The 11,022-nt window shown below is 14.3% G+C and overlaps 2 protein-coding genes across 2 annotated transcripts, besides 18 other annotated features; both read right to left on the bottom strand. All coding sequences in view use genetic code 6, as the record gives it.

The window, feature by feature from the left end:
- Window positions 1-1,485: 1,485 nt before the first annotated feature.
- On the bottom strand, window positions 1,486-2,617 carry IMG5_120400 (proteasome regulatory subunit, putative; the record flags this gene model as incomplete). Its single annotated transcript, XM_004032494.1, has 2 exons — window positions 1,892-2,617; window positions 1,486-1,829 (listed from the first exon to the last, which is right to left on the bottom strand). Exons 1-2 carry the CDS (start codon window positions 2,592-2,594, stop codon window positions 1,486-1,488), a joined length of 1,047 nt encoding a protein of 348 aa, XP_004032542.1. The 5' UTR covers window positions 2,595-2,617.
- Window positions 2,598-2,651: a microsatellite.
- A 770-nt stretch (window positions 2,652-3,421) lies between these two features.
- IMG5_120410 (hypothetical protein) lies at window positions 3,422-3,951 on the bottom strand (the record flags this gene model as incomplete). The annotated part of the gene is made up of 2 exons (XM_004032495.1): window positions 3,422-3,486; window positions 3,831-3,951. 2 exons carry the CDS (start codon window positions 3,949-3,951, stop codon window positions 3,422-3,424), a joined length of 186 nt encoding a protein of 61 aa, XP_004032543.1.
- Window positions 3,952-5,895: 1,944 nt separating this feature from the next.
- Window positions 5,896-5,940: a microsatellite.
- A 242-nt stretch (window positions 5,941-6,182) lies between these two features.
- Window positions 6,183-6,212: a microsatellite.
- A 521-nt stretch (window positions 6,213-6,733) lies between these two features.
- Window positions 6,734-6,763: a microsatellite.
- Window positions 6,764-6,772: 9 nt separating this feature from the next.
- Window positions 6,773-6,815: a microsatellite.
- Window positions 6,816-7,094: 279 nt separating this feature from the next.
- Window positions 7,095-7,147: a microsatellite.
- Window positions 7,099-7,174: a microsatellite.
- Window positions 7,118-7,183: a microsatellite.
- A 422-nt stretch (window positions 7,184-7,605) lies between these two features.
- Window positions 7,606-7,654: a microsatellite.
- Window positions 7,655-7,656: 2 nt separating this feature from the next.
- Window positions 7,657-7,716: a microsatellite.
- Window positions 7,670-7,715: a microsatellite.
- A 151-nt stretch (window positions 7,717-7,867) lies between the features above and the next one.
- Window positions 7,868-7,918: a microsatellite.
- Window positions 7,871-7,942: a microsatellite.
- A 220-nt stretch (window positions 7,943-8,162) lies between these two features.
- Window positions 8,163-8,193: a microsatellite.
- A 218-nt stretch (window positions 8,194-8,411) lies between these two features.
- Window positions 8,412-8,462: a microsatellite.
- A 380-nt stretch (window positions 8,463-8,842) lies between these two features.
- Window positions 8,843-8,876: a microsatellite.
- Window positions 8,843-8,880: a microsatellite.
- Window positions 8,843-8,887: a microsatellite.
- The last annotated feature ends 2,135 nt before the right edge of the window (window positions 8,888-11,022 follow it).

Below are 11,022 nucleotides of genomic sequence, written 5' to 3' on the forward strand. Positions count from 1 at the left end.
TCAAATTAATCAAATAAATTTTATTAAGATTTATTTTAAAGGCTTTTCCAATTTTTATAAACTAAATAAATTTCCAACATTAAATACCTATTATATTAGTAATATTTATTTTCAGTTTTTATAAGTGACATTATTTATAAATTCCATTCAATTTATTTTGTTAATTAGAGTAAAAAAATCGGATATTTTTATATTAAATCAAGTATATAATCTACTTTTTTATTATTATTTAATGTTTCTGATACGAATAAACTGAATAATATTTAATATGAAAAGCTTTATTTTATTTAATTGTTTGAGCAATATTCTATATTTTTTACTAACATATTCAGTAAGTTATCATACAAGTTTTAACAAGTATCTTAATCTTTGCAAAGTTAAAAAAGAAATAATTATTATTATATAATTATTCCTTCATTGCCTTAATATTCATTTCCGTATTAATATTTAGCCGGTAATTATTTTCTTACTACTCTATTGGCAGTAAACATATCTTAATCTACAAGTTAAATTATTTTGTTTACAATCTAAAAGTTTTAGTATAACGGATATCCATAAAATAATGTCATTCCATTTATTGCAATTATTTAATAGAAATAACTTTCTTCGAAATCGGCTTCTATTTTAAATATATTATCCTTATTTTAATTATATTTATATTAATAAAGATTATATTTATTTTACTTATCTACTATATATTTCTGCAAGTCTATATGAAGATAAAGGATCTAAATAAGATGAACCCAAAATATAATTTTAGATTGATTTTTATAAATCTTCTTTGACATATAAAATGTCTTTTTCATAAAATAGTCCTTCCAAAAAATAATGAAAAGGAGATTTATATTAAGATTATTAACGTGCTTTTAAAAAGTCACTTACTTCTTAACAACAATAGTCTCGAAATTCGTCCTTCCAGTTCATAGCTGGAATTCTTAAACTCTATTCTTCTTCAATTTGTTCTTAGTTTTCGTTTTGCATTTTTTTAATTTTAATTTTTTGTTTAAACAAAAATTTAAATGATAATAATAATTTTAATTTAAAAACAATTATTTGCTTACTTTATTTGAAAAAAATAATAATAAAAACATTATTTAAACTATTTTATTAGTATTTAAATTAGTTCTCAAAGTTTTGATATGTTTTTAAATATTTTTTTTAATATTATTAATTTTAATTAAAAAATATAAGTTTTTAATAAATAAAATAACGAAACAAATTTACTAATTAAATATTATTCTTTAAAATGTATATGATATTTTTAATTGCTTCTAAAATTTCATAATTTGTGTATATATAATATTTTTTTTTGTTAAATATAATTTTTTATAAATATAAATTAAAATTTTCTAAGACTTTTATCAGTTTTATATTAATTATTTCTTTCTTATAAAAAAAATAAAACATAATCTTAAATTTTATATTTTTTAAAATAAAATAAAGATAATTTCTTTTTTTTTTCCTTATAAATAAAAATATATTTTATCAAATGTCTATTACTCTTGAAAGTTTTTAAACTTAATTTAATAGATTATCCCCTTGTTTAAGTGCTTGTTGATATAAAGTATTTCTTTAGTCAACTCTTTCAGATTCAATAATTCCTTAAACTTTATCAATTTTACATGTAAGTCTCCTTCCAGAAATAAGATCAGATAGTTCTTTGTCAATAAAATCAACAGAAACACCAAAAGAACTAGCCATAGATTATAAAGTAACAGTTTTATAAGATTCAAGGAATTAAGAGTATATAACAACTCTAATTTCTCTAGTATAAAATTTAACATGATTAGATAAATATTCATCATTTCTAAGATCAGTCAAAATTTAAGCTTTTTTTTTATTAAATGTTTCATAAATATATCATAAAATAAAACATTATATATTAATTTACTCAAATTTATAAAAAATGCTTTGTAATCACATTTTGCAAATGCATCAAGCAAGTTTTTTAAATAAGGCATATCCCTTATTATAGTTAATATTTCAGAATTATGAACAACCTTTATATTTATATTTATATATAATAATTAATTTATAAAATTAACATTTTTTTTAATTTCTGAACGACCTAAAGAAACAAGTGAAGTTAAAACTGTATAAAATACAAGTTATTTATAAGAAATTATTTCTGATGAATTAAAGGTGCTTATGCATTCAAGGAATAATTAAGAAGTTTTTTTTAAATCTCTAATAAGAAGGTTATATATACCTTCATAAATTCTTTTTTTTTTTTTTTTTTTATAATTAAATTGATTTTTTACCTTTAAACGATTCTTTCTTTCCCAATCTCCTCCTTCTTCAAAAAGTTTTTTACAAAATTCTATTGATTCTTAAATTTTTTACAAATTCTTTTATTTTACATATATTAAGAGAATAACAAACTCTACGTCCATTTTTTTGCCAACGCCAATTGTTTTTTTTTGAGCTTACTTATATATTTCTATTGCTTATTCTATTTTTCCAAATTTTTCATGCAAAACTGCTTTTTCCATAAGACAATCTCTTAATTCTACATCTCCTAAATTTTCTTCAGCATCTTTTATTTTTTCTTCTATTTTTTTAAGTTCTTCTTCAAAATTTTTTTCAATATCCATTTTTATTTTTAATTTTTTTTTATATTAAAATATTTTTATGTTTTATTTTTTTTAAAAAAAACTTATTTGTATATATTTTATTATTTTATTTTTTTAGATCAGAGATTTCTTTAAAAGTATTATTTAATTTAATTTAATTCAATTATATATTTTTAGATGCTATTTTTATTATTTCTGTAATTTTTTTATAAAAACTCAATTAAAAAAAAGCCCTCGTTTTTTTTCGCCTTTTTCTTTTGTTAGATTAAGTTTTTTATTTAAAAAAAAAATGCATCACAAAAAGTAATAAATAAAAAAGTCATTTAATTTTATTAATTCAAATTATATACGGGTTGAGATTATAACATAAAAATACTAAAAGTAATTTATTTTTAAAATCTTAATTTAATATAAATAAACATTATTTTTTTAATATTTTATTTGCTAATTATAGTTTTAATAAAATAGATATAAAAATATATATTTATTTATAATTAGATTATTATTTTGATTTAATAATAAAAGCAAAATATTATTTAACATCTATAAAATTTAAGATTTTACAAAAAATAATTAAAATTAAATAAAATAATTCTTTAAAATATATTTTTTTTTAAAGATAAAAATAACTAATAATAGTATCGCATTTATTTTGAAAAAAATAATAATCTAATTTATATTTTTTAAAAAAATTAATTCAAATATTAATATGTATTACTATAACAAATAATCTTAAAATAAACAATTCCTTTTAAATTTTTATATTTCATTATTGAAAATAGAATTATAGTTTATATATATTATTTGTTATATCTTTGATAAATTTATTTATGCAATAAAAAGAAAAATCATTAATCTTTCCACCAATTTGCACAGTAACGAGCATCCCCGTTTTCAATAGCTTGTTGAATTTCTGTTGGAAATAATCTGAAATTTCTCACATAAAGAGAATGATTATAATGATTTTATACTGATAATCCATATTTATAACCTGCTAATGTTCCACACAAAATAAGATAGTACCTGAAATAAAAATATTTTGGGTTACAATAAAGATCTGTAAAAACACGTGAAGCCTTTTTTTTTACAATTAATTACTAACATTTATTGTTTTTATTACCACAAAACCTGCTAATGGTCCAGCTACTTTCCAAAATTAAACTTTTCTATGTGAAATTGAAGTTTATAATTAATTTTAAAATTATACATCTTATTAAAAAATATTTTTTTTCATATATATGTTCATTTAATATTTACCATTATTTTTGGAATCCCAAAATCTTTATAATGCTAATCTTAATCTTCTTCTGTTTTCAGAATCATTATCAGTATTAATACCTGAGTTGGTGTTATTAAACGGAGAACCAAAAAATGTCATTATCTTTATTTTAAATAAAATATTTTATATATAAATTATAATTTATTATTAAAAATTAAAAAAAATATAAATATTTTTTTTCTTTTCATAAATTTATTTTTCAAATATAATCTAAATCATATAAACTAAATGATTTTATTATTATTATTTAATTTCCAATTTCATTAATAAATTTATGGTTTAATATAATATGATTATTTATTCACTTTAATAAATAAACATTATTTAGCTTTATATTTCTAATTATATATTAATTAATTATTATTAATTATAATTTTTAAAATTTATAGACTAGAAACATCAATCGTTTATTGAAATAATCAATTGAATATTTAATATTTAAAAAATTATTTCAATATAATTAGTTAATTCAGTTTATTGCTAATATATAAAATAAAATATAATGTTTATAATTATTAATATTAATATAAAAAGTTTAGATTATTTTTAATATAAATATTTTTAAGAAAACTGAAATCTAAATATTAATTTTTAGTTTTAATAAATATTTTTAAAAAAAATTAACAAATTTTAAATTAAGAAAAAATTTAAATATATGATTTTTTAAAACAATAATACTAAAATTAACACATAAAATGATATTTTTGATACAGAAAATCTTAAAATAAATAATCAAAATTCTCCATAATTTAATTAATCAGATGTAAAATCGTTTACAAATGATAATATTACTTAATTTTAAGAATTATCATAAAATAATATTGAAAATATATAATAATTAGGTTAATATTAATAAAAAACAATTTTAAAAATTATCTAAGCATCATAAAACTAATAGTATATCATATTTAAAAGAAAATGAGTAATTGAAATAAAAATTAGATGAATATAACTTAAACTAATAACGAAAAAGAACAAAAAGCAATATAAACGAAATACAATGTGAATAAAATATATTAGATTAATATAAATAATTATCTATAAACTATAATAATGCTTAATAAAAAATGCTTGAACTATAAATATAAAATAAATAAAAATCTGAAACTATATAAAAATAAAAAGAATAATTATAAGTAAAAAAAAAGAAATTCAATTTAAAAATTAATAATTAATAATTTTATTTATTTACTTATTTGTAATTAAGATGTAAAACTATATACTTTAATAAAAAATTCAAAATCTAGGTTTAGAATAATTTTTATTTGATTTAGTTAAGCAATGTAATGAAAATCATATAGATATTTTTGCAAAAATAGCTAGCCTAAAAGTATTTTTATAATAGATAATTTTATTTTATTTTTTAAAAAAAAAATATTTAAAAGATTGAAATCGATAACTAATAAACATAAAATAAAGATCAATAATTTATTTTAAATGAATAAAATTCATCAATAAACTTAAAAAACTAATAATTAGTAATTTTATAAAACAATAATGAAGAAATTAAATAAATTAATAATTAATAATAAAATTAAATTAATCTAAATCAAAATGAAATTATTAATTTGTAAAAAAATTTGAATAAAATTAAAGAAGAAAATCAAGTTCTCCTTAATTATTATTAAGATCTATAAGGGCAATTAAATTAATTGTAAAAAGAAAATACTAACTTAAAATAAAAAAATTAAAAATATAATGAAATCTTAGATAAATATTAAAAATATTAAGAAAAATATAAAATTGAAAAAGAAAGTAATCTATAATGTTAAATATTAATATTTTTTTAAAACAAAAAAATAAAGAAAATTAAACTTTGATATAAGAAACATAATCAAAAACTGTAAAAATATAAAGTTTATAATCTAAAATAAAAGATATAGAAAATAATTTTAAATAAGTAAATATATAAAAAGTATAAATAGATAATCTTTAATAAAATGAACAAATTCTAAATGTGAATATTAATAAATTAGAATAGATATTATAAAAGCAAAAAAACAAAAAAAAGTTATATTAATAAGTAATTATATTTATTAAATGTATATAAATAAATATATATATATATATATATATATATATTTATATTTTATTTTTAATTTTTTAAAAAATTAAAAAAGCTATTTATAAAAATATAAGATTTAATTTATGATAGAGAATTATTAGATATTTTTAATGAATATAAAATTATATAGACTTAAATTTTTGACTTAGAATACGAAAAATTTGAATTAAATAAAAAAGAAAAATAAAACTAAAGTAATTATTTAAGTTAATAAGAGTAGAAAGACATAAAAAAATAACCAGAAATAAAATAAGTCTAATTGTAATAAAAATTAATTAAAATTAATTAAAAATTAGAAAAAGCGTAAGAAAATGATTATTTGAATAAATAAAAGTTTATTGAGTTAGAAAAATCTAATAATTAATTAAAAAATGAGATTAATTATTTAAAAAATGAATGCTAACTAAAAGAATCTTCTAAATTGAATATTGAATAATCTTATAATATATTACTTTAAGATTTTAAAAAAATATCTTCTTAATAATAAAAAAATAAATTGACATTAGATAATTCTGTATTAAATTCTAATAGGAGCTAAGGTTTAGATATAAAAAAAAACATAGAGGAAAATAATTATTAAACAAAAATACAAATACTTAAAAATTAACATACTAAAAGTAGTTCATCTATTAATCTTTAATATTTAAATTAAAATAAATAATAAATAATCGAAACCGATGAGTCCTTAAAAGAAATATATAAAACTAAAAAAGTCTATTAAATATATAAATGAAAATAAATATTTTAAAATATATATATATCTTAAATAAAATTAAATTACAAAATTTTTAATTTTTTTTTTTTAAATATAATTTATATATTTATAAGTATATTTATAAGTATATTATTAATCTTAATATTTTTCATTCTAATATCTTTTTTATTTTAAAATATTTTTAAATTATTAAAATTATTAACCTTTTTTTATTAAATTGATCTTTTTAAAATTAATTGATTTAGTGAATCTGTTTTTATAAAATAAAATTATCTAAAGCATGTTTAATTTTTTAAAAATAGACTTTATATTCTGCATTTTCAATTAATTTTATGATTGAATGTTATTTTTTAATATTGCGAATTTGTATAATTTTATTATTTTAGTTCAATATAATTAAGAAAATTAATTTCTTATTTAATATTATTATTTATTTTAAAGTATTTTAAAAATAAATATAAAAATATTATATATATATCTTATATTATATATTTATATAATATTAGTATTATATAATAAATATGTTTTTATATATAATTTATTTTTATATATTTAATAAAGAAAATTTTGTAGTAATAACTTCTCTAAATTTTAAAATTATTTCAATAGAAAAAAAAATTAATTTAGATAATTATTATATTTAAGATTGTTAACACGCTATATATTAAAAGCTTTAGAAATATTTATGTAATAATAGATATATAATTTTAAAATAAATAACTGAATATTATGTAATCAGGAATATTTAAAAATTTACATTAAAATTTTTTATTAAGCAATTCATAAAAGAAAATTTTTATTAAATAGCTATTTCTTTTTTTGTTATTACAGCAAATAGAAATCATAAAAATGTGAAACTAAAATTTATTATTTTTTTAAGAATTTTAATTATTTAAAAAAAGTTTAATTTATATTATCAATAAAAGCCTAAAAATTATAAATAAATTATTCATAAAAATATATTGAAGATATTATTTTATTTATAACAATAAATAATTTATATTATAAAAAAAAAAAATTTTGAATATATTTAATTATTTATTTATTTTTGTTTATTTATATATTTTTATTTTATATATTTTTTCTATAATTTATTTTTTCAAACATTTTTATTATTTCTTATTATATCTTTGCTTTATATATTATAATTTTATTTTATTATAAAAGAAATATTTGTAATTTCCTTTTTTTTAATTATAATAAATTTATTTATCATTTTAAAAATTAAAATTATCTAATTTAATTTAATTATATTTTTAATTTAATTTTTTTAATATTTTAATTTATTATATAATATTAATTTATATTTTTTATATAATTTTATAAAAAATTATACATTTTTTATTTAAATTATTTCAGAATTATTTTGTTTATTACAAGTTTTTTACTTAACTATTTTATTATTAATATAAAGTTAATATTAAAAATAAAAATTTTATGATAAATTTAGATTATATAATACAATATATGCAAATTAATATTATTTAATTAAATAAAAGATAATATAATTTATATTATATGTAATATATTATATTTATAAAAATATTTATAAAATATTTATTAATAAATCATAAAAAATATATTTTTTTTATATTTAATACATTTATTATTATAATTAATTTTTTAACTTTAATTTTAATACAAAAAATGTTTTATAATAATTTATTTAATTATTTATAAATAAATATTTCATATATTTTCTTTCGTTAAAAAAATAGAATAAATTGTTGATAGTTTTATAAATAATATAAATTTACGTAGCCTTATTTGAATGCTTATATTTATTTTTTATAATTCAAAAATATTATTTTATAATTAAATTTATTATTTGAATTTAATTTAAATAATTTGAAGCTTCTTATAAATATTGCTTTAATTATTTATTGTTTATATAAAGTTATAATTTTATGAATTTAATTAGGATAAAATATATAAAAAAACAAGAAAATTGTAATATAAATATTTGATTTTCATAAAGAACCTTTAATTTAAGGAAATGCTAAAATGCCCATTGAAAATAAAATAATTATAAAGTAATAAACATATAACTATTAATGTTATCGGTTATTAAAATTAAACTATAATTTTCTCTTAGAATATATTTATTTAGTTATAAAATTAATTATCTTTCCAAATAAAAAGTCTTTTTCGAATACAATTTAATAATGATTATGCATTTATAATAGCAAACTTAAATTATCATTTTCTACAAAAATATTTAAAAAAAAAATAGTTAAAAAAAAATATTACTTAAACTTTTATTATAATATGTCATTTATAAAATATATATAATAAAAGAAAGCGTTAAACCCCATAAAACATTATCCATTCCAATATTAATGCTACAAAATTCAGCATGTTTATAAAATTTTTAGTATTTTTTTACTATCCCTTCAATATAAGCAGGAAAGATTCTCAAATTAAGACCTTCTTAATATTTATAAATTTAAATATTTTCTTTTTAGATTGAAAAAATTCTTTCCATATTGATCCATTTAGCTTATCTAACTTCTGATTCTTGAATTTTAAATTTTTACTCACAATCCAATAACAAAAATACGTGCAAACTTGTAAATAAATCTTCATTATTTCTTGTTTTTCTTACATAAAAGTTTTTTGCAATTTTACCTAAATAAAGACTATTTCCTTCATCTAATTAAAATCCAATTTCTTCTTTTACTTCTCTTATTGCAGTTTAGAAATCGTTTTCTGTTTCATCTACATGACCACCTGGAAGAGCTATTTGTCCAGAGTTAATATCTTTTGGATTTATTTATCTTTAAATAAATGTAGTATATAATTCACAATTTTATGCTTATTATTCATTAATAATTTGTTGTATTTTTGAAATCAAAGTTATATTATTTTGAATATTTTCAGGTGAATATTTTGGTTGGGAAAGGGACTACCTTAACTAATCGTTAAGATTTTAATTATCTATTTTTAATATTAAAGCCACACTTGATTACTTTTATTTTTGTTTAGGATTGTTATAATAATTTTGCATATTCATTTTTTAAAGTTCGCTTATGAAGGATATAAAACATTAAATTATCATATTTATTTAAATTAATTAAAAAATATATATATATATATATTTTTTTTTTTGATATAAATATCCTTATTTTTTTTATTTTTTTCGAATATTTTTTTTTTTTATACAAAATATAAATTTATAATTTTTTTCATTTTTAAGTTTGTTAAAATTTGATTATGAATTATTATTAACTTTTTAAAAATAAACTTTAATGTAATTATTGTATTCTTCCTTTACTATATATACTTTTAATTAATTATATTTTTAGTATTTATTAGTCGATATAATTATCAAAATCAAAAAGTTCTTAAAACTTACTATTTTAAAGTGTATATTTTTTAGGTTATCATATCTTATAATTTAATTTCTTATTATCAATTTTACAATATAATATTTTATAATTTACAAATATTAATTAATTATTTATAAAAATATTAATTTTATAATTTTTAATAATTAAATACATTTTCATCTACATGTAAAGCTAATATATTATTCATAATTTTTAAAAAATTATAATATTTTATATTGATATAAAATAAATTATACATTATGCTTTTATTTTTATTTTTTTGAAGTTTCATTAAAATATTAATCAATTTTTATGAAGTTTTAGAATATATGTACTTTGATTTGATTAGTTTAGAAATTGTCAGAATTTTTATTTGAACTTTTATATTAAAATTTTATCTCTTTTTCTTTAATTGCTTCATCATCTAATATTTCTGAATTTATATTTTATAAGTATTTAATATCTTGCAATCTATATATATATATATTTTAATAATTATAAAAAATACTATTATTAATAGTTATATTCTATTTATGTGTAGTTTTTCAAATATTTTATTTATTTCTGTTTTATATCATCATTTTTTTAGTGAAAAAAATTATTATTTATATTTTTTCATTTAGAATTTGCTTATTCAAATAAAAAATTTTATTTAAGAAATTTTTTTTAAATTAAAAAAAATTAGTAAATAACAAGTAATCATTTTTAAAATAAATTCATAACGTAAACTTTGAAATAGAATAATCTCTTAATAATATTAACTTGAGGAAGTAGGATGGTTTAAGCCATATTTATTTATTAGAATAATTTTTAGATTTAGAAAAAAGCGACTTTTATTTATTTTCAGAATTTTTATAAGAAAGTAAATTATACATTTTATCGTGTTTTGTATAACTTTTTATAAAAACAATATTTATATTTAATTCTAAATAAAACTTTTTTCATGAAAAATACAATCAATATTTATTAATATACAATAGAATTTGAATAATATTAATTATTCTTATTACTTAAAAATTATAATCATTTTTATTAATTAAAATACTAAAATTCTTATATAT

Source organism: Ichthyophthirius multifiliis (assembly GCF_000220395.1).
Source record: "Ichthyophthirius multifiliis unplaced genomic scaffold scaff_1120509250963, whole genome shotgun sequence".
Lineage (NCBI taxonomy): Eukaryota > Ciliophora > Oligohymenophorea > Hymenostomatida > Ichthyophthirius > Ichthyophthirius multifiliis.